The sequence below is a fragment of the Capsicum annuum genome, unplaced genomic scaffold, assembly GCF_002878395.1.
Source record: "Capsicum annuum cultivar UCD-10X-F1 unplaced genomic scaffold, UCD10Xv1.1 ctg3198, whole genome shotgun sequence".
Lineage (NCBI taxonomy): Eukaryota > Viridiplantae > Streptophyta > Magnoliopsida > Solanales > Solanaceae > Capsicum > Capsicum annuum.
The window spans coordinates 364,857-388,924 of NW_025838654.1; the positions used below are offsets into that span (position 1 = coordinate 364,857).

At 31.3% G+C, this 24,068-nt stretch overlaps 1 protein-coding gene across 1 annotated transcript; it reads left to right on the plus strand.

Annotated features, from left to right (window-relative positions):
• The first annotated feature begins 174 nt into the window (after positions 1-174).
• On the plus strand, positions 175-23,763 carry LOC107877467. The gene is made up of 7 exons (XM_016724118.2): positions 175-671; positions 910-986; positions 1,095-1,229; positions 2,436-2,490; positions 2,598-2,685; positions 10,543-10,641; positions 23,250-23,763. The coding sequence occupies exons 1-7, from the start codon at positions 367-369 to the stop codon at positions 23,376-23,378; spliced, it is 888 nt and encodes a 295-aa protein (XP_016579604.1). The 5' UTR covers positions 175-366; the 3' UTR covers positions 23,379-23,763.
• Positions 23,764-24,068: the final 305 nt, after the last annotated feature.

Below are 24,068 nucleotides of genomic sequence, written 5' to 3' on the forward strand. Positions count from 1 at the left end.
GGTTTGAATCCTAAACCAATAATTTTGATGTTAAAGTTATAATAGCCTTTAAAATCATGTTGAGAGACCATAATAGTCCGGGTTCGAATCCCAAACCAATAATTTTGATGTTAAAGTTATAATAAAGTTCTAATAGCCTATAAAATCTAAAGTGCTGATTTCAACCAACACTAATATGGTGTGCACTATTAAACATATTTTAATTTCTCAAGATATATACACAATTTTTTTATAGGTCCGCCCTCTGCCTCACGGTGACATAGTGTAGTATGTACATGGCTGCACCGTTATCCATAACCAATTGAACATCCTCAACAGCAGAGTATTTCAACTTAACCGATAAACCTCCAATCAAACTCCCGGGAGATGGAGGCAGCTTCTGTACTCAGCTCCCCTTCTACTTCCTCCTTTTCACTTTCGCATATGCTTTTATCTTCCAAAACGTCAAAACCCCATGTGAGGTTTATCTTCAATTCTTTATCAAAATGCACTTCTGCTGCTCGTTTGCTCTTTTCTTCCCACCACAGCGTTGGCAGATTCTCTCTGCTTCGCCCTTCAGCTCTTACATTCGAGGAAACTGTTGAACAATCCACTGATACTTTTTCAGTGCAGCCCAAAATTGACAAGAGTGGAAGATTCTGTAGTCCTAGAGCCGCCCGAGAGCTCGCCCTGTATGTCCTTTTCCCCTTTTTCTAAATACTCCTGCTTAATTGTGTGAATCACTTCATCTGTCAATTTTATCTTTGCAAGAATGTAATGCTTCAGGGTGATTCCTTAGTTTTTATGAATTTCATGAAAAAATCAGAAGGATACAACAAGTGGGGGTTAGCCATAACGTAAAAACAAATTTATTTAATAGCGAAATGTACCAAATGTCTGTTATAATTGTGTTGCCTATTCTTGTCTTAGGATGACAATATATGCGGCATGTTTGGAAGGGTCAGACCCTGTTCGCCTTTTTGAGAAGCGGTTGAACATTAGAAGAGGTAACGACTGGTTCGATTGGCTCGTTTTTCAAATTTTAATGAAATAGTAGCTAAGCTTATGGTTCTTTTTATTCTTTAGCTAACAATTATTTGGGTTTTGGATCGTAGAACCGGGATATGAATTTGATAAAGAGTGGTTATTGAAGTACAATCACATGAGCTTTGGAGGCCCCCCTGTGAAAACTGAGACGGTTGAAGAAGCGGATGACCTTCTGAAGACTGATGAAAATGATTCTGAAATAGGTATTTACATGTGTGGTTAGCTTATTTATTCATATATTTGCTGCTTTGTCTTATATATTTGGCTCTCAATTCTTCATGACCATACGGCTTGGATAGACTTTCTAACACACACAAAGGCAAGCATAAACTTAGGTTTGTGTTGCTTACCATACTTTTCACTGGAGATGGTTAACTTGAGCTTAACATCTTTACTCTATTGCAATCTTTTGATCTCTTTTTCAATAGCATTTTTTGATCTCTTTTGGAGCCACATTTTGTTTTGGCATTATTAGCAAATTCCATTCTTATGCTCTTTGGTAGTGATTGATATTCCTGCCCTGGAAAAGGGACTAAATCAGTTATATGGCCATCATGTGTGTGTTCATCTCAGTCATCACTTCGCGTGTGTTCATTTCAGTCATCACTTCAGGCTATCCTTTGAGTTGGTGCAGAAGTATTTGATTTGGTTCTGCTATTTGCTTTTCAGACTTTGTCCCTTCTTACTTCTTGGAGTTGTCTTTATTTATTTATGTTTGATTCCTAAAGTTCCAGAAAAATGTTATACACCTATTTCCAATTGATAGAGCGTTAGTTACTACTTGGTGGAGCTTTTGAAAGTCATTTTCATCTGTTAAAAACTTTTTGATCCCCACCAATAATTCCTCACTTCACTGATTGCTTAATGACGGTTTCCCAAAATACTTTCCAGGATCTATTTTGTAAGAAGCCACACGGCGAGGTACTTTGTATTAACAATATTTTGATATGGACATTGTTCACATAAATAATCACATATACGAGTACAATGAACATGATGATTAGGACCAAGCTCCCACCTTCGTTTTGCTCCACCTATAGCAAAAATCCAGCACATGCACATGAAGGGTAAAGGAAAACTTTATTCAACAAGAGGTCATCTGCAGAAAATGCCATTAGGCTCTAGTTCAACCTAGAGATGGAATAATTTTCTGAATTGTTTTTCTTCCGCAGTCTCCTGGGAGATTTGGTGAGCATTCAAATTCCAGAGTCTATCCCTCATAAATTCATTGTTGCATTTTAGTGGTATTATCACTATGCAGCGTTTGTGGAAACTGGTTTTGGTAGAAACATTTGAATGCAAATTTCTGTCACATTTAAAAGATGTGGAAAGTTTTTATCTCTATCATTTTCCTGTTAGCTGATTTGCCCGTTCAATCCAATAATCCGTCGACTTATTTTCTCTCTCAGACGCTGAAGTTCTTTCTGCTCCACCAAAGTTGGTGTACAGCAAACTTATTTTGCGGTAGGCTCATCAATCATATATTACTCTCCTTATGCAGCATACAGTTTCTACTTTCTTCAGAATATAAGCAGGCAGGTATAGACTGATAATTACTTGCATATTTGCAGTTTCACACGGAAACTTTTGGTGGCAGTTGAAGAAAAGTGGGATAGTCACGTGCTTGTAATAAATAAAGTTGCACCTGATAATTGGAAGGTTGGATGCGTTACTTATGCCTTTATGATCTTTCTCTTAGTTACAATGCACAGAAGTGATGGCACCTTAAAATTTGGGATTCCTTCTCCCTTAAACCCACAGTCACATTTTGCTATGAGTTCCGACTCTTTAGAATGATGTTCGGATTGAAGATGACCGGAACAAATATTCTCCCATTTCTCTACTTTCACATGAAACATGACAAAGCATGCAGTTCAGTCCGAATCTTTCCGTGTGTGTTCCTGTGGGAGCGTCAGCATCTACTTTGACAAAACTGTTTCATACTGTAAATGAAACAATTCTATATATTCCCTTCAATTGAATGGCGAAATTACAAATATACTTTACCTGCTTAATAAAGTCGCTTGTGGTCTGTCATCCTGAGTCTATAGATGTAGACGAGCTTGGGTTTAAGAACATGTTCTAAGTTTGGGAAATTTTATATTTGTAAGACAAATTATGGACAAAAAATGGCTAGGAAAATAAATTGGCTTTTGCAGCGCGTGGTATGTGTTTTAGGTGCATCCATGGGTTCTAGCCCTGCCACAAACAAAAGCTCGCTACTTAAGTGGAAAAAGTTAAGAGGGGTGGGCTCATTATCTACCGCATTTCAAACCATGTGCCACTGTCCCTTGGGATTTTCTTAGTTATCAAAAGAAAAGTTTGGCTCTTGCACATTATAAAACCAAAAAAAAAATAATCTCTCATTTGAGTCGATCTAATTTCCAAAGTTACTCTACAACCAACCTGTCTAGTCTCTCTGCAAGTAGCTTATCAAATTAAGTGGTGTTGGGTTTTTAAGAGGTGTGAATGGAAAATAAATGTGTTTTTTTGGAAAAGACACCAAGAGAAAGGATGCAATTTGAATAGGCACCTTTTCGGTTTGGATGGTTATGACCTTTCCAATGGATTGTGACTTTTTCGAAGAGTTGCACCTTTCTGAACTATTGCTTCTCTTCATGAAGCAACACCCTGATGGCTATAAATACCTGAATTTTTCCTCAGGTATAGATATGAAATTTAATACTCCTCTTTCTTGAAAAAACCCTAGTGCGATTTGCTGTCATTGAGTGCTTTCGTAGTTCAACAGAATTTGAGGTACCGTTATTCTGTCAAAGTGATTCATTTTATCCTGGGAGGATATATTTCATAACCTCAGATACTTGAGGGGAATAATTTCTTTAAGGACACCGTGAATTCAATGGGCTTGAATCTTTCTGTTTCATCTCTTTTTCTTAAAGTTGGTTTTACAGTTTTTTCAGAAAACAGTTTGAACTTTATATTGATAGTTCTTCAACTGTTTGAACTTGTGATTGAAGTTCTTGATACTTCATTTTGATAGTTCATAAGTTGGTTGAACTTGTGTTGAAGTTCTTAACATTTGATTTCTTCTATTTCAAGAAAATAGTTTGAACTTCATTTTTGGTTGTTCATAAGTTGGGTTGAACTTATTGTTAAAAGTTCAAAGTTGTAAATACAGAGTTTAAACTTCATTTGTTTATTCATTTATTAATTTGAACATGTGTTTAAAGTTATTGTTGAAAAAATAAAGATTTTACTGTACCCGGAAGCAACAATCTCAAGGAAATTATAAAAACATTTATTTTTTATGCTTGTTTGGTGAAAGAAAGAAAAAAAAATTATTACCATTTATAAATCATGTACTTAGTTAATCTATATTGGGTCTGATTTTGTGGAGACTAAAATTCTTTTATTTCTACTCTCTTGGTTAGAAGAATATAAAAACTTCACCGAGAAATCAATGTGGGAATTCGATTGGAAGAATATAAAAACTTCACCGATTCGATAAACTCTCTATATTGGTTTCTGGAGTTTAAAACCTATGGATTTTCACTTTGTTTGAATTTGATTCTGATTTGAAGTCATAAAAAAAATCGTCAGGTTTCAAAATTCATTCGGTTGATGATTTGAAGATATAAAAACTTCATCGTTGACTAGAAATAAGTTGGATAAAGATTAAAGTCTTTATTGTTAGTATTCTGAAATACAAAAGTGTATGGCAAAGATTGATAGAAAAATGACAAATGAAACTGAACAATAAATTGATTTGGTTGTGAATGGTAATGTCCTAATGGCAACCAATGTTGCGTCATTAAGTCGTTCAAATATTGCTCTAGCAATGGAAACAATAGAGAAATCGAAAAAAATATTTTGGTGTGAACTTTAAAGATGGCAGCAAATGGTGTCATTTGGCTGACTAAACTTGAAATGCAAATGTTCATAGGTATAGATCCTCATATTCGAGGAAAAAACTAATGATTGAAAATTAGTAGTTTGGTTTGAAAAATCTTGTGAGTCGTCCCAAGATATAAGAAAATAATGAGTTGAACGAAAAATCATCAATGATGGTTACAAATCCTGTTAAGGATGATGCTCCAAATAATAAGAAGATGAAGAAATCTTCTGGACAAGAGATAGAGCAGAACAAGAAACATTCAAAAGCAAGTGCTACAATTGTAATGTTGGCCACAAATCTCTAAATAGTCAGGTTCTGAATAAGAACAAAAAAAGAGATCAAATAAGAATGTTGGAAACAATGGTAAAAATGAAAATCTGTGTGCTACGATCACTTAAAGCAATCTAGTTGGAAATCCAAATGAATGGTGGTTTGATTCAAGATCCACTAGACATGTTTGCACGAACAAAGAAGCTTTTGCTACTTATGATATCACTAGTCCCAAAAAAGTGATCTTCATGGGAAATAATGTAGCAGTCAAGGTCGAAGGAAATGGGAAGATATTCCTAAAAATGACTTCTGGCAGGTGTTGACTCTCAACAATGTTCTCCATGTTCCTACGATTAGGAAGTACTCAGTATCGACAACACTTCTTAGTGTGTCTTTGTTTTGGAGAAAGTTGTATTAAGCAAGAATGAAATATATGTATGAAAGGGCTCCCTCAATGAGGGCCTTTTCAAACTTGATGTAATGGTTGTTAAAATGAAGAAAGTTGAGGCTTCTTCTTACTTGCTAGAGTCAAATGATTTGTGATATTGTCGTTTAGGACATGTCAATTACAAAATCTTGTGAAAACTAATTAGTTTGGAAGTGTTGCCTAACTTTGAGTGCAATAAATCAAAGTGTCAAATATGTGTGGAATCTAAGTATGCTATGTATCCGTATAAGTCTGTTGAAAGGAATTTCAATCCCTTATAGTTAATCCACAGAGATATTTGTGATATGGAGTCAAGATCATCTCGTGGTGGAAAAAGTATTTTATAAATTTTATTGACGATTGCACTAGATATTGTTATAGTTATTTGCTAAATGGTAAGGATGAAGCAATATATGCGTTTAGGCAATATAAAACAGAAGTTGAAAATCAGTTGGATGAAAAGACCAAAACGATAAAGAAATGATATGGGTGGAGAATATGAATCTCCTTTTGCGACGATACGCGTAGAAAATGGAATTGTCTATCAAACTACTGCTCCGTATTACCTCAATCAAATGGGATTGCCGAAAGGAAAAATCGAACATTGAAGGAAATGATGAAATGTCTTATTCATATGTTTGGTTTACCGCAAAACTTATGAGGGGGAAGCTATCCTTACAACAATCTGAATACTCAATAGAGTGCCCCATATTAAGACACATTCAATTCCATATGAAAAATAAAAAGGAAAGAAACCCAACTTGAAATATTTCAAAGTGTGGGGTGTCTAGCGAAAGTCCAAGTTCCTATGCCTAAAAGGGTAAAAATAGGACCTAAGACTGTGGACTGCGTGTTCACTGGATATACTAGAAGAGTAAAGCATGTCGATTTTTAGTTAATAAATCCGAACATTCGAATATCAATTAAAATACGATGATTGAATCAAATAATGTTGAGTTCTTTAAACACATTTATCCGTATAAAACTGGACATAAGCAATCTAGTGGAGGGTCTAAACGACCTCGAAATGAACTAAATGGGAATGTTCTTAATGATGAGAATCCAACGCGTAGTATACGTCAAAGAATATCAACTTCCTTTAGATCAGATTTTGTAACATTTCTTCTTGAAAATGAGCCTCAAACGTTTACAGAAGCGATATCATCTTCGGATGCTTCCTTTTGGAAAGAGGCAACCAATAGTGAGACTGATTCAATCTTGAGAAACCATACTTAGGAGTTGGTTAATCTTTCTCCAAGAAATAAACCTGTAGATTCTAAATGAATCTTCAAAAGAAAAATGAAAGTTGATGGTACTATTGACAAAGACAAGGCAAGACGTGTATTGAAAGGCTTTAGACAAAAAGAAAAGAAGGCCTTGATTATTTTGATACATACTCGCTTTTAACAAGGATAACGTCCATTCGGATATTACTTGCCTTAGCGGCGGTGTATGGTCTTGAAATCCATCAACTGGATGTGAAAACAATATTCTTAAGTGGAGAATTGGAGTAAGAAATTTATATAGAACAACCTGAGGATTTTGTGGTTCCTGGTAAACAAAAGAAAGTGTGCAAACTTGTTAAGTCACTAAAACAAACACCCAAACAGTGGCATGCAAAGTTTGACCAAAGCATATTGGCAAACGGTTTTAAGATAAATGAATGTGATAAACGTGTATATATAAAAGACACTCCAAATCACAAAGTCATTATTTGTTTGTATATGGATGATTTGTCGATCATCAGTAGAGACATTTCTGACATAAACACAACGAAACGAATGCTTGAGAGCAAGTTTAATATATAGGACCCTGGAGTTGCGGATGTGATGTTAGGGATGAAACAAAGGTTGGTGTTGTCATAGTCTCATTACATTGAAAAGGTACTTAACAAATTCAAGTATTTGAACTTTAGTATTGCCAAAACTCCGTTAGACGTGAGCTTTGCACTTTAAAAGAATAAAGATGAAAGTGACTCACAGTTGGACTACGTAAGAGTGTTGGAAAGTTTGATTATATCATGACTTGTACGCGACCAAACATAGCATATGCTATTAGTAAATTGAGTCGGTACACTAGTAAGCCCATTAAACTCATTGGATGACAATAAAAAGAGTTTTGGGGTATCTAAAACATACTCAAGACTATGCTTTGCATTATAACAAATATCTAGTGGTAATTGAAGGATATAGTGATGCAAATTGGATTACCGGATCGAATAAACTAAAATCTATGAGTGAATATGTATTTACTTTAGGTGGAGGAGGAGTCTCTTGGAAATCATCCAAACAGGCATGTATTGCTTGCTCTACAATGGAATCTGAATTTATCACGTTAGATAAAGCTGGTGAAGAAGCTGAATGGCTCCGAAATTTCTTAAAAGATATTTCTTATTGGCCCAAACTTCTGGCACCAGTATGCATACACTGTGATACTGTGATAATCAAACGGCAATAGGTTGGGCGGGGAGCATGATGTATAACGATAAATCTCATCATATAAGACAGAGACAAAATACCGTTAGAGAACTACTCTCTAGTGGAATTATCACGGTTGACTATGTGAAGTCAAAGGATAGTGTGTCGGATTCACTTACAAAAGGCCTATCTGAAGAGGGAGTTGAGATATCATTGAAGGGAATGGGTTTACGACTTAGAACAAGTCATCATGGTGGTAACTCTACCTAGCAGACTGGAGATCCCAAGAGCTAGGTTGGAGAAGATCAAACAAAGTTGTGACTGACAGTTCAATATTGTCAATATACTCAACTCATTCTCATGGTGAAGACAATGTTCAAGAAACAAGGATAAGGCCTATGATCTAAGCTTTAATGGTTTTTAAGTTTGGCAAGTTTGACCAAATAGTTTGATCTATAGGATTAAACGTTTAGAAATCGCGTATATGAGGATGAAGTGGAAGTCGCTTCAAGGGGAATCTTAGTAAAGGCCTATTCTCTAAGCTCTCATGAAACCAGGATGTGTTCATGAAACGAACAAAATCGTGAGAACCATAAACTGTAAAAGACTGGTTGTATGACTTGTATTGTCTAGGCGTACATTAAAGCTCGACTATTCAAAGATATAACATCTACTGATTGACCGAGTGCATCCGATGCAAGTTTACTACGGAAAGTTCAAATGGAAACCCACTTATCCAAATGCAACTAGTCTTTGCTTGTAAATCACACATTTGTCCGTAAATTTTTTATAAAATAGTCATTCCCCATTCATGTGAGAGATTGTTGGGTTTTTAAGAGGTGTGAATAGAAAAAGAATGTGTTTTTTTGAAAAGACACTAAGAAAAAGAATGCAATTTGAATATGCACCTTTTCAGTTTGGATGGTTATGACCTTTCCAGTGGGTTGTGACTTTTCCAAAGAGTTGCACTTTTATGAAGGGGTATACCTTTCTGAACTATTGCTTCTCTTCATAAAGCAACACCCTGATGGCTATAAATACCTGAATTTTTCCTCAGGTATAGATATGAAATTTAATACTCCTCTTTCTTGAAAAAACCCTAGTGCGATTTGCTGTCATTGAGTGCTTTCGTAGTTCGACAGAATTTGAGGTACCGCTATTCTGTCGAAGTGATTCATTTTATCCTGGGAGGATATATTTCATAACCTCGGATACTTGAGGGGAATAGTTTCCTTAAGAACTCCGTGAATTCAATGGGCTTGAATCTTTCTGTTTCATCTCTTTTTCTTAAAGTTGGTTTTACAGTTTTTCCAGAAAACAGTTTGAACTTCATATTGATAGTTCTTCAATGGTTTGAACTTTGTGGTTGAAACTCTTGATACTTCATTTTGACAGTTCATAAGTTGGTTGAACTTGTGTTGAAGTTCTTAACATTTGATTTCTTCTATTTTCAAGAAAATAGTTTGAACTTCATTTTTGGTTGTTCATAAGTTGGGTTGAACTTATAGTTAAAAGTTCAAAGTTGTAAATGCAGAGTTTAAACTTCATTTGATTGTTCATTTGTTAATTTGAACATGTGTTTGAAGTTATTTTTGAAAAAATACAGATTTTACTAAACCCGAAAAAACAACAAGTGAATATGTGCAATTCCACTTGCATTGTCCTGCTCTCCTTTCTCTACCATCTTGCCAAGCACTTTCAGACTATCTACATATTGAGTTGGGGTTACAGAGTGTGAGGGAGTAATTTCAGGAGATAGCGGAGGCGGCAATGAAAGAAAAATTGAGTGGCAATGAAAACCAAAGAGACCGTTAAACTCCCTCTCAATTAGGTCAACTTATTGGATAAAACCGACTTTGATTGTATTGCATGAAATCAAGGTTAAATGAGCTGTAGATTAAGTATAGTTCAATAGCCAAAACTTCCGTTTGCGTCTGCCGATTCTTTTAAATGATGATAGAAATTTAATCCACCTCTTTGTCATTTAGTAATTTTTGGATAAGTTATAGCTCTTATTATATCAGTAGTGTTCTAAGTCTCAATACGTGATAGGATTTCTGATGTTGTGTGGTTGTTGAGTGTAGGGACAGGAGGAAATATATGAATTCTAGCAACGGATAGGTTTTTGTTTAAATTCAAGTGAAAAGGAACAATTTATGATTAATAATTTTATATATGCTTTTAATGAGTAGAGATCAAGAGATCGTCACTTCATCGATGTGTAAAAGCTAGGAATGTTTAATCAAGAGATCTTCACTTAATCGATGTGTAAAAGCTAGGAATGTTTAATTTTTCAGTCAACGTGTGATCTGTATCCAATAAGTACACAGCCCTACAAATGACAAATTTGCAAAAAAAAAAAATAGAATTAGCAATATCCTTTTTGTTCCCTCCAATTTTCAAATAGTTCTTTGTTTTTTGTTCTGTGAATAGTCTACCAGTACAGATAGAACCATCCTCGTTTAAGGTTGCATTTTTTTTGGGGATCTTCAGAAGACAGTATTTGTTAATATGCCCATCGCTAATGTCATGAATATTTCTTCCAGAATGAGCCAGCAGGCAGGATCCTGGAGCTTTCAATTCTTCATTTAGCAATGTCTGAAATATCAGTAATAGGAACACGGCACCAGATTGTCATCAATGAGGTATTTTTCTCTCACTAACATTTTGGACTAGTCTTGAATAACTGGACTTTTGACGTCCCTATTTTCTATGCATGGAAAGATGAGAGGCAAAGTGTTTCTTCTTGCATCCTTTCTTTACCTTCTGTTAATCAACTTTAGAAGAGCTTTTCAATTGAGGTTGTTTAGTGTGAAACTTGAAAAAGTATGGGAATGGAGCTAAGTCAAAGATGCAAATGGTTTCGTAGTGATTCCTCATATTGATTTCGACTCAAAAATTCTTTCTGTTGAGTTACCTATATATTTCATGAAACCTGCTTGCAACTATTGTCTTTCATAAATGATGTGAATGGTTTCATAATGATTCCACTTGTGGATTTGAAACGACTTAAAATTCTCTTTTTGTTGAGTTGTCTATATACTGCATGACACTTGCACGCGATGATAGTCTATCATCAAGCTCTCAGGGTTTTGGTCTACTGGCAAGAGAGCAGTTTGTGATGTGTGGGCTACGTGCACGCCATTGCTTTGAACCCTGCCTCATATAAAAGCTTTCAAAATTGTGCGACATTGGGCCTCGGGGATTTCTTGGTTATTTAAAACAAGTCTTATCATCAGTGAGGCGAATGTTATATGGAGATATTATGATTACAGGCGAACCGATATTTCTTGGTTTTAGTAGTACTGCTTACAAGCGTTGTTTCTATCTACTATTGTCTAAAAATAATTGAGTTATTGATGACTCAATGAAACCAAGAAATAACCCATATATATATATATATATATATATATATATATATATATATACTAGTTTAGGTGTACGCACCCTGCGCGTGTACCTCACTTTAATGAGTTTAAACATTACATTAAATAGGATATTTGTTTAATTAATAAAGGTGAATATAATAATTAAATTTAATATCTTTTGAGTATATAAAGATAGAGAATTTATTTATTAAACCCAATTTTTACTAAAAATATTTTTAAAATTCGATCGACATTCATCTATTATCTGTAAATTATAACAAAATAATGCAATGATAGAGACATCAAAATAATACAATTAAATTTAATCTTTACACACAAAAATTTTCTCAAAATCATTCGACACTAATCTACCATATGTAAATAATAACAAAATAATACGATAATAGAAATAGCAAAATAATACAACTAAGCCTAACCTTTTACATAAAATTTTTTTTCAAAGCCGACCAACATTTATCTATCACCTGTAAACTGCAACAAAATAATACGATAAAAGTGATATCAAAACAATACAATTAAACTTAAATTTTATACACAAAATTTTCTCAAAGTCGATCGAAATTCATCTACGAACTGTAAACTACTATAAAATAACAAACTAATAGAGATATTACGATAATATAATTAAATCTAATCTTTACCTAAAAAAAATAATTTAAAGCTGACTCACGTTAAAACAATAAGATAATAAAGATATCAAACAATACAATTAAACTTCACCTTCACACAAGAAATTCTTCAAAGCCAACTGACCTGTAAACTATAAAAAAAAATATAATAGTGATCACAAAGCTTCGAGTTTGATCCAACTAATTCTTGTCTAGGCGAAAAATTTTGACTCTAAAGAATGATTTTGAATGAAAACAAATGATATATATATATATATATATATACACACACACACATACACACACACATGTTGAATTCTATTATGCTGACAATAACGTACATCTCAATATTTATAGAAGTATTTCATTAATAGAGTCATATTTTAGAAGTATTTTTTTAATTGAACATTAGAAAAAAAATTAATTAATTCTCCTACAATATATTTTAGAGTCCCATATATTTTAGAAAGTCTAGTAGAAAGGAAAACATTAACTAATTCTCCAACCATATATTTTAGGTTCACATATATTTTAGGAAGTCTAGTTAATATAATAAAAATAATTAAATAATAAATTAAAAAAATAGTGAAAAGACAGTTTTGTTTAAAGAAGAGTCTTTTAATGAAGGGTAAAAAGTTCAAATCACTTTTCTAAGGGTGTTCACACTTTTAATATATTATAGATTATAGATATATTTGTATTCGATTATATAGAAGAGGTGGTTTCGACCCCTCATGTAATTACCAAAAAACCCACCTACTTCCACTTAATTACATATCATGCCCCAATATATAATAATTCCATTGTTTCATCATAATGGTTTAAATATTTAATATATTCTATTAATTTATATTAATTAACTATAACTACATATTGGAAGTAAAATTTTTTTATTTATTTAATTGGCTATCATGTCTAAAACTAATTTGTTACCACAAATCACAATAATTAATAACTTAAAATATTTAAAAGACATAAATTTTATTGACTCTCACTATTTTAGCAATGCCACATAAATTGAGATAAAAAAAAAATACTGCAAATCATAATAATTAACAACTTAAAATATTTAAAAGATATATAAAAATTTTAGTTGACTCTCAAAATTGTATCGAAGCCACATAAATTGGGACACAAGGAGTAAATATATTATTTGATAATTACGTAAAAATTATTATAAATCAAAATAATTAACAAGTTAAAATACTTTTTTAAAAATAGATAAAAGTTCTATTCAACTCTCAAAATTTTATCGGTTTTGCATAAATCATGACAAAATAAAAAATTATCTTAATTAATTGCAACTAAATATTTAAAGTAAATCAATTTTATTATTTTAATTGACTTTTATATAGAAAATTAATCTTTTTATTTATTTATTTTAGTAAATTAAAATTTAAAAATATTTTTTTCTTATATAGAAATACTAATTTTTAAACTTAACTTTAAACTTTTAAAGTACAAAATTAATAAACTTAATTTAATAAAATAAATTTCTAATGAATATTTTCTTAGAATTTGTGTTGGGTCAATATGTATTAAGTTAAAAAGAAATAAAGAAAAATATATAGTAAAATTTTATTATTGTGAAAGATAAATATAATGCACTATCCGATAATGTTTAATAATATCATATTTTGTATATGCATAATATAGCATCCCGTATTTAATTAATATACTACTCCGGTGAGTTATCGATGATTACTATTGGATATGATAAAATTATATTAATTTTTATAGTAATAACATAATGAATCGCTCTTAATTAATTATTATGAGTCATCTAGGTATTAAGAAAATAAATAATATTTAATAAAAAATAAAATAGACATAAAATGTGAAATTTACTCTTGATGTTTTAAATTAAATTGTTGTCTTTCAAATGATGATTTTACTATATCACCCTTTATTATAAGTCATTTATGTATTAGAAAATTAAGAATTACAAAATGATATGTCAACATAAAATATTTGATTGACTATCAAAATTATATTAGTGCCATATAAATTGGGACGGGACAGAAGAAGGTATAAAGCAACATATATTGTTTGAAAATGAAATAAAAAGTACTGTAAATAACAATAATTAACAAAAAAAATTAAAAAGTTGATTGATTTCTGTTTCAACTGCTTCAATCGTGATTTTAATGTATCACCCGTAATTAATTATTATAAGTCACTTATGTATTGAAAAATTAATAATATTTAATTAAAAAAAGAAAAATAGACGTTTATGACATGTCTGCTTCAACTGCTTCAACTATAGTTTTACTAAATATCACCCCTAATTAATTACTATAAGTCATTTAAGTATTAAAAAATTAATAATATTTAATAAAAATAAAATAGATATAAAAATGATAAATTAACTCTTGATGTTTTAAATTAACTTGACGTCTTATATGAGGTTCACTTAAATTTTTCACAATATTTTTATAGTAATTTCGTTGTCACTTCTAATTAGTTGTTGTAAGTCATTTAAGACATTTATGCTTCGCTGCTTCAGTCATGATTTTACCATATCACCCTAATTAATTATTATGGTCATTTAAGCATTGTGCCACATAAGTTGAGATAGAAAAAATATTATAAATCACGATGATCAAAAATTTAAATTATTTAAAAAATATAATTGGCTATCGTCAACACAAAACTCTGGACAAGGAGAGTAGCATATATTATTCAAAAATTACATAAAAAGTATTATAAACTACAATAGTTAACAACTTAAAATATCTAAAAATAATTTAATATGCTATATATTTCAAAAAAATTACATGAAAAATACTAGAAATCACAATAATTAACAACTTAAAAAATTTAAAAGATACAAAATATTTGGTCGACTCTTGAAATTATATTAGTGTCACTGAAATTGGAATAGAAGAAAAGTATTATAAATCACAATAATTAAAAACTTAAATTATTTTTAAAATATAATTGACTATCAATGCCACAAAAATTTGGACAAGAAAAATAATGTATATTAATTTCCAAATTACAAAAAAAAATTATAAATTACAATAGTTAACAATTTAAATTATCTAAATACATATTAAAATAACATATGTTGAACTCATGCTAGATTCCGGATGAATCCTAGAAAACATATGCAATTCTTTTATTAAAATTTTTTATTTAAATATATGAAGATTGAAAAGACAAATAAATATTTTAATGTTGGGCCCGTGCTGACACGGGCCATGCTCCTTCGCAAACAGGGTGTGCATGTGGAATTTTTATTCACTTAATCAGTGAAATAATCATCATCATACCAATAGTATGGATCATCATCACTATCCACATATGAATAGTCATGAATAGATCATTGTTCTTGGACAAGATGATCTATAATTTTTTCAAGAATTTTTTCTTGTAAATCTGTATTTAATTTTATCACCTTTAAAATGGTGATTAGTGTTTTTTCATCTAAGAAAATAGTGTAATAACTCATTAGGCAGTATAAAGAACGTATTTCTTTATCTTAACCTTATATCTTTTTAACAGAATAACCTGTGTGTTCTTTAGAGCACGATTTCTATCTAGAGCTCCAAGTAATAGTATTTTAAACCTGTTAATTTTAGAATTGATTGAATGAGGAATTTTTAACCGATAGATTTTACGAAGATAATTTCGCAAATTTGTCATGTCTCTGTTAATGGTTTCTATAATTGTTTTGGATTCCCAAAACCTTTTCCTATATTTCTTTAATTGTGGCTGTACCACTTTCATGATGATAAAGAATAAATTATTCATAATTTTTATATTCCCTGTAGGTACTTAGTAACACATAATATGTATGAATGTATAAAGTAGATATGAAGATAGATTTTTCTTATGTTAATAACTTCTTGAAATGATAGAGTTTAGGTATATAACTTTCGACTTTCTTTCTATATTAGCTGTATCAACACTGCAGTGTTTCACCTTCCGGCTATGAAGAACTATTTAGCCTATTGCGACTCACTGTCTCAGGCTACTGTGCCGTCCTTCCTCCGCCGAGGCTGAAGATCGCAACCTTCATTTATCGCCAATATACAAGAATGACAAAAGATATAAAACAAACTTTTTCTTATTTCATGAAGATATTACAACTTAAGAAAAATCTTTAATTAGATCTTCCTTATACTTTTACACAAACTATTTGTTACTTTTCCCTTGCAGGAGAAGTGTTTCTCACTCACTCATATCGAAGATACCTAGCATTTTCTAAGAAAGAGATATTCAGAGAAATGTAGTCGTCTTCTATGAGTTTCTATCTCTCCTTTTATAGATACAAGGAGGGGTAGAATTATAATTTTTATTTTTCTTCGGGTCATCCTTCAGAGATCTTCTATTTATCGTTTGGTCCCTTGTCATCTTAGAAGGATAAGATAAGAGATAAGATTCCTCTTTCATCTGATTGGCTACTTTTTGGACCGTGGAGTTCATTCTTCGTTATCATTTTGTCGTCTGGTGCCGACAATTATGTTAACGTAGATGCTTTTGCTTTACGTCTTTTCTTCCATTGTTGGCTTCATCTTTACAGCTGTGGTTTACATTTCTTCGATCGTTGATGAGCTTTCGCCATCATTCTTCTTGAGATGTCTATGTTCCAAAAATTTTCATGCCATATTCCATGTTGCTGGAGTGGCTGGAAATTGGTGTGTTTCAAATTTAGCAATTTTATCCCTTAGGACTATTGATTTTGATTTTCCTTTGGTCATAAGGATCCAGTGTGTATCCCTGTTTAGGACCTTGTAATTTTCCTCATATTTATTTTTAAGGATGTGATAGACGGCCTTCATCCCTAAAGCTCTCCTGGTTTGGATCCATTTTTTATTAAAATATGAAACCTTTTTATCAACTCCTGTGGCGCTGATATTAAAATTTCTTAATTTCTCCACTGTTATATAATTAAAAGTGAAAAAATATAATTAATCATCTTGAAATTCCATAGCTATGCTGTAAAATCTACAATAAATAGTTTCCTCTTTGGCGTAATTTCTTATTGAACTAGTCAAATGTATTGGTAGTCCTTCCAGTTCAAATAGATCTGGTTTTGAATAAACACGGTCTAAGTAACCAAATTCAAATGATTTGGTCGTGAAATCAGCCGATCCTCCTGGGAATATAGAAATCCTTGGATATAAGCTCTTTGTTTCGATAACTCCAAAAGTTTCTCCACAGGTTTCTGGGAGATTGTATATTCTTTTTGTGAAATTTATGTATTCTTCTTCCTTCGGGTGAATTTTCCTTACCTGAAAGGAAATAAACTGCTTTCCTGAGGAAAAGTTAATCCTTTTTTCTGATTTCTCAGAGATTGTTTCAGTTTTTACTGATTTTATTACTTCAGAAAAATTTCTGTGTTTGTGCTCGGCTTTTAGCTTTGTCCGAAGACTCGGCCATCGGCATATCCGTGCTTACTGTTGAAATGTTTTTGGCACTAGGTGCTAGTGGGACATTTCTTGCCACTTTGTTAGCTCGACTTTTGGCTTTATCCAAAGACTCGTTTATCGGCATATCCGGGTTGCTTACCATCGAGATGTTTTTGGCACTAGGTGCTAGTGGGACATCTCCTGCCACTTTGTTAGGGATTACTTGTCGTCCCTTTAGTCTGGTTTCCAGATGCTCGCATAGGAGTTGGAATTCTGGCATGTTTTCAGCTTGATCAGTGTTAAGCCGACTCAATTCAAATTGCAATTTTATTGCCTTTTTAGACAAGGTTACAACGTCTCAGATTTCGAACATGTTGCTTTTTTCATTTATGGCATCGTCAATGTTATTTATTTTTTGTCATATTCTGTTGATCAGTACTTGAGTGCATCGTCCATATTGGACGTTTCTTGAAAGAAAATCTGCAAAAACATTGTCAGATCCTTTAACATTTTCAATTTTGAAAGTGTAAAATGACAATAATACCTGCCATCTATGTAACCTTCTTTATTGTGGTTATGAAGGTAGTTTATTGAATATTAATCCTGATATTTGTGTATTATCTGTTTTAACGACAAATGGTTTTGGTAATAAAAATGCAGAAAACTTTCGTATTCCTTTTATTACCGCTAATAATTCCTTTTCATTTGTGGAATAGTTAACTTCAGTTTCGTTAAATGTTCCACTGGTATATCTACAGATTTCATTTAAATCTGTTTGTAACAATGCTCCCCAATGATAGTCAGAAGCATCAGTTTGTAAAACCAACTTATCTTCTGGTTCTGGTAATCTAAGCTTTGGTAGCCTAGCACATTCTTCCTTTAATTTTTGAATACAAAGAGTATGTTCATTAGTCCATCCAAGTTGATTTGACTTTCGAATGAGTTTTTGCAAAGGATTTCTCTTCTTTGCAAGATCCAGAATAAATTCTCCTGCATAATCCAAACATCCAAGAAATTTTTGTATTTCTTGTTTTGTTGTTAGTTTATCAGGAAATTCAGTTATTTTCTTTGAAATATGAGATTGTAACTCTATTCCATTCTTTGAAATTATTATTTTTAAGAATTCTATTTCATTCTTGCTTATCTCTGCTTTCTTTTGGCTTAGAACAATTTCATTTTTAACACAAATATTTGAAAATTCTTTCAAATATGTAAGTGTTCTTGGTAGATTTCTGGACAGACTAAAATATCATCTATGTAGACAATTAGGAAATTCTTTTCAGAAAATATTCGATCCTTTTTTCTTTGAAAAATCTGTGGTGAATTTTTTAGTCCAAACGGCATTACTAACCATTCATAATGCCCATTAGGAGTACTAAGAGCCTGTTTGGATTAAAGAAATAACTTTTTAGCTTAAGTGATTAAATACTTAAAATAAGTATTTATAAATTAAGCAGATAAGTGTTTGAATAAAAGTTTTGAAACTGGAAAAAAGTTGTTGATGCGTTTGGTAAACAAGTGATGTTAAGCAATTTTTTGTTGTTAAAATGATTTAAATGTCCTTAAAGTTGTTAACACCATAAATAAGGTGAATTATTTATAATTTTTAATTTTAAAATAAAATTTTTGAACAAACCTCTGATTAATGATGGATTCGATGAAAACAAAGAAGAAAGATGAAGAAGAAATTTGAGGGAAGAGATGAAGCGAAGCGGCAAAGAGAAAAAGAAAAAAAATTACATGTTTAAGGGCTAAAAGTTTAGGATATTGTTGGAATTGAAAGAAAATATAAGGGATAAAAAGGTAAATGTTTTGGTCAAACCTAAAAGAATTTTAATCTAAAAAGCAAAAAGCTGGGGTACCCAGCTTCTCACATTTTTATTCTTTTAATCAGTTTTTAGTTTTTTAAGCATTTTTTAGTTTTACCAAACACTTTAAAAAGCTAAAAAAGAAATTAAAAGCTGATTTGACTAGATTTTAATCCTATCCAAACGGACTCTAAATGTTGTTAGAGGAACTGATTCCTCTGAAAGTTTAATTTGCCAATATCCGCTTTTGCAATCGAATTTTGAAAAGTAGTTTTTTCCTTTAGCAAGGTTAATTAAATTGTTTTTATTTGAGATAAAATATCCATCAAAAACACAATTTTTATTTAGCTCTTTGTAGTTTATAACCATTCGAGCTTTTCCTCTTTTTTGTTCCGCATGGTTCCTTACCATAAATATAGGACTAGTGTGTGGACTTTTACTCGCTTTTATTAATTTAAAATTACGGAGTTCTTGTATCTAAATTTTAAATTCAGTTTTATCTTTTTCCTTATAAAGCATTGGTTTAACTCGTATGATAATACTAGGGTCTTTAAGAGTTAAGATCGCCTTTTCATGATTATTATTCTATTTTTCTGATGGGTTTTCTCCATAAGACACTTGTAAGTCTTGTTTTATTTTCTCTAGGTTGAGACATTTATAAGAATAGTTTTTAGGGGTATCTAAAAATTTTCTTTTAAAGATTCCCTTTTCTTTTATCAAAATATAAGGGTTATGTTTTCCTTGGGATTTTTATAAATTGATTAAATGGGGTTTTGAAACTAACCATGTATATTGTTTGGTGATAATTTTGAAACTGTTGTATAAAATCATTTCCTAATAACAAATCAGTTTCAAGCTTATCGTATGCAAAAACATATTTTATAGAAACAATTTTGGATCTCAAAATTATTTCTACATTTTCTTTTTCATGTGTTAATTTTTCTTTATCTCCTGTAATACCAATAACAGAGGTATTAGTATTATTAATATCCTAATTTTTTATTAAAAAGGATTTTGCTAAACTGGCTTCGGAGCCTTTATCTATTTGACAACAAGAAATTAGTTTTGTTTCGCAGGTTGTAAATTCTACGACTACTGATATTCTAAAAGAGGTTTCTTTAGGCATTAGATTTTAGGAATAAAACAAGTTTCATTTCCTAAGGTTATTTGGATTCCTTATTTTTGGATATTGTATTGATCCAAGCTATTAAGAAATGTTCCTCCTAAAATTATATTGTAATCATTTTCATGACTACTAATATAGCAAGGAACTCTTATTCTAATTGTTTCAAGTTGTATTGGTAATTCTACCATTTTTTAACATTCGTAACTATTTCCTTCAACAATACGTAAGTTCCCTTCTCTGGTATTAATGAATCTTTCATCTGAAAGGTTAATTACTATTGGACAGTCTATTCCTTCTTTAAAAGTGGATTTAACCATTATTTGGATTCCTCCAAGATGAACATAATTCATCTTTTTCCTATTCCTTTCTGGAATTTTTCTTAAAATTTGGTCGATCATAGGCTTTGTTAATCAGTTAAGCTTATGTCTACCAGTAGTTTGAGTTACTTCAATTACTTTTTCAATTTCCTGATATTCATGATAAGAGATTTTATTTCTTGAAAAAGTTCTTTGTAATCTATTGAATATACTATCTTTTGTTCGAAGATTGAATTTTAATCCTTGGATTTTTCTTAATAATTCTCCATCAAATGTTGCTTTTAAGGCATATCCTCGCTGATTTTCTCCAGTTTCTATAACCTGAGTGGTTTCTTCTACATTTTCAATTTCTTGATTCATTCTTCTGAATCGGTACTAGATTCTGAGAATTCTTCATAGAGTTCTACATAAAAGTCTTCACTTTTAATAGACGAAACTGACTCTAAGTTTGACTCAATTTCTTCTCTATTTATTTTAGATGTTTTTACTCTTTTCTTGTTACATTCATAACTTTTTTGGCCTTCTTCTCCACAATTATAGCATTTGCATTTATCAGTTGATTTCTTCTTAAAATTTCTTCGCTTTTTAAAGTACCTTTTTCTAGGTACATAATTTTTCTTAGAAATATTTTTCCTTTCTATTAATCCTTTGGTTTTTCTTTTCTTTTTAAAGAATTTCTTTCATGACATCCCCACTAAGATGCTGCTTCTGTGTCTTCGCATTAAATTTGAGTACCAATTCTTTTAGCTTTTCTTTGCATATTATGTAACATACAGAGTTGGCTAAGTCTTTGGTTAAGGAAGGAAATCCTTCTTCCTAAAGAGTCATATGTTTGATCTTCTCTAGCATATTCTTCTCTAAAATAGCTTGCCCAATATCCTGGTAGCTTTTGATAATATTTTTCAATATATGGAGTCATGTTTTTACTACTATCGTATAACTGGTAGTAGTATGTTTCAAACTCGCAAGTATTCTTGAATATACTTCATCTTACAAATTTGAAGTTTTTCTAACCATTCTGCAGCAAGCAATCTTTGCTTTTCTTTTCCTTTAGAAATATCTCCTTGGCTTCCTAGGAATTCGAATCCTATATATCTCACTATGTGATTTATTCCTGCTCTAGTTGATTCTTTAAATTTTTCTATGACTTCTATTTTGAATATTTTTTCAGATTCTTCTGATACTCTTCTAAACCAATTGTCTACCTTTCCTATGAAGGTGTTTGTGGCTATCAAGTATTTCTCTTCATCAGATTAGTTGCTTCCTTTACCTAGGATAAAGAATAATTCTAGGTTCTGAGCCTATAAATCTAGAAATTCTCCAGGTTCTCTTTTACAGTCCAAATCAAGGAACTGGGTAGATCCAGCGTCTCCTGCTGGGAGTCTATTTGGCATAAATTTAGCTTTAGAATTTATGTGGTATTGACTATTATAGTCTTTCCATTTCTTAGATTTAGGTAGGAAGTTACTCCTTGGTACTGGCTCGCCGAACGAGTTTCCTTCTTGTTTAGGATCTCTAAAGTTTCCTTGGGGTCCTCCGGTATCCCCATGATTTGTGTGAACACGGTAGTTTTGATCATTAAGATCAAGTTCTAGAGCATAGATTAGTTCGTCTAGTTCATTCATTTTCTTTTATTTCTCTAAGATCTTTTATTTTGGTTTTAGAGGTTGAGGCTTCTTCTATATTTTTAGTTTTAGAAATTTTTGAGATTTCCTCAAGTTTTTCTAGTTCTTCTCTGTTTTTTTTTTGAGAAAATTAGATATAATTTTTTCATCAAGACTTCCTTTCTGATAGATTCCTTTGTTGGAATTTCTTGGAATAAAGATTTCATCCCTAATTCTTTTTCCTAATTCTTTATTAGAAGTGTTAGCTTTTTCAATAAAATTGTTTATTTTAGCTGGTGAGCTATCTTTAAGGATTTTAATTTCTTCTTCTATTAGATTTATTTTAAGGACTATATGCTTTTGCATTTCTAGGAGATCATCTAGTTTTTCTAAGATTTTTTTATTACTCATCTAAACAAATTATGTTCTAACTTATACTCTTTCTTGTTCTAGATCAAATATAATTTTCTTTTGAAAGAATAATTTTTTACAGACTCCTGCAAATGAGTTGTATGCATAACGTTTTTTTCGCAAGTTAAGCTCTTGCTTTAATTCTGGTAATAATTTTAAAGTTGTTTCTTTATCCATTGGATAAGCTATATTTAGGTGGTTTAAATCTAATCTTATTATAATTAGGTGGTATAAACCTAATTCTTCTTGACATTAAATGTCTTATTAATTTTGCTTCTAAGCAAGATATCACCGTGATTAGAAGATATAATTTATGTGGATCTTCTTGTGTTTCATTTAATCTTTTATATTCTAAATAGTTATTTAGATTTTTTTGACTTTTCTGAAATCCTGTATATTTTTATATGGTATTCTCATAACTAGTTTAATAACTACGTAGATACATATATATATATATATATATATATTTCAAACTGAAAGTACTCAGTTCAAGTGAACCTGCATAACCCACCCTAAATCCACCGTCCCTTGTAATATCTTTCCTCGTCTTTTGATCCCGTTCATCACTTACACTTTGTTTATTAAGCACTCACTGAGCAGTTGAAAAATAATTTCGTTCACCCATTCTTGAAGGCTGTTGACCTTGCGAAACGATTCTGTGATGGGGCAGCACCCCGCATTATCAATGGCTGCCTCAGGACATTTGTAAAGGATCTTGAAATAGCAAAGGATTGCCAAGTTAACCAGTCAGTGCTTACTTGAAGCGTCCAAGATCAAGAATCTGATGAATACTCAAAAGAGATCTTCAACCTACATGAGACACTCTTTCTGGGCATTCCTCGAAAAGTCATGAGAAGAGATTAGCAGCGCCTTGAGATCCAGCTTCCAGGACAAATATGTGCTCTCATCGAATATTAAGGAAGCACTGTATATCAAGATGATAACATTGCCAATTGTTAAATGTTTGGTTAATATTGTCATGTCAATGCTGTAAGCAATGTATATTGTATCGCTTTATTCATTTTGCATTCTCTGTATTTCAGTATACCGAATTCTTTAAGGATCTGTTTAGAAAACCACCTGATAATTAGAATTTGTGTAATTATTAAGTTTAGTAATTATGATGACTTGTTTGTTTGCCACAATACAATTACAAGTGTAATCACATGATTATATTAAATTTTTAATTAATTATAAAAAATTAAAAAATTACTAATATTTGACAAATAAGGCTTTACAAAGGATATTAAATTAGGTATTTAAAATATATATTGTCTTTTGAAAATATATTAATTAACAAACATATGTTCTTAACTAATATATTTAAAATAATCAATATATATTTTTTAAATTAGTATATTTTAAGTAAATTAAGAGAAAGTATATCATTTCTTTTAATTAAATTAAGAGAATACATCATTTCACCCCGAAACTTGTCCGCGTAATTTACTT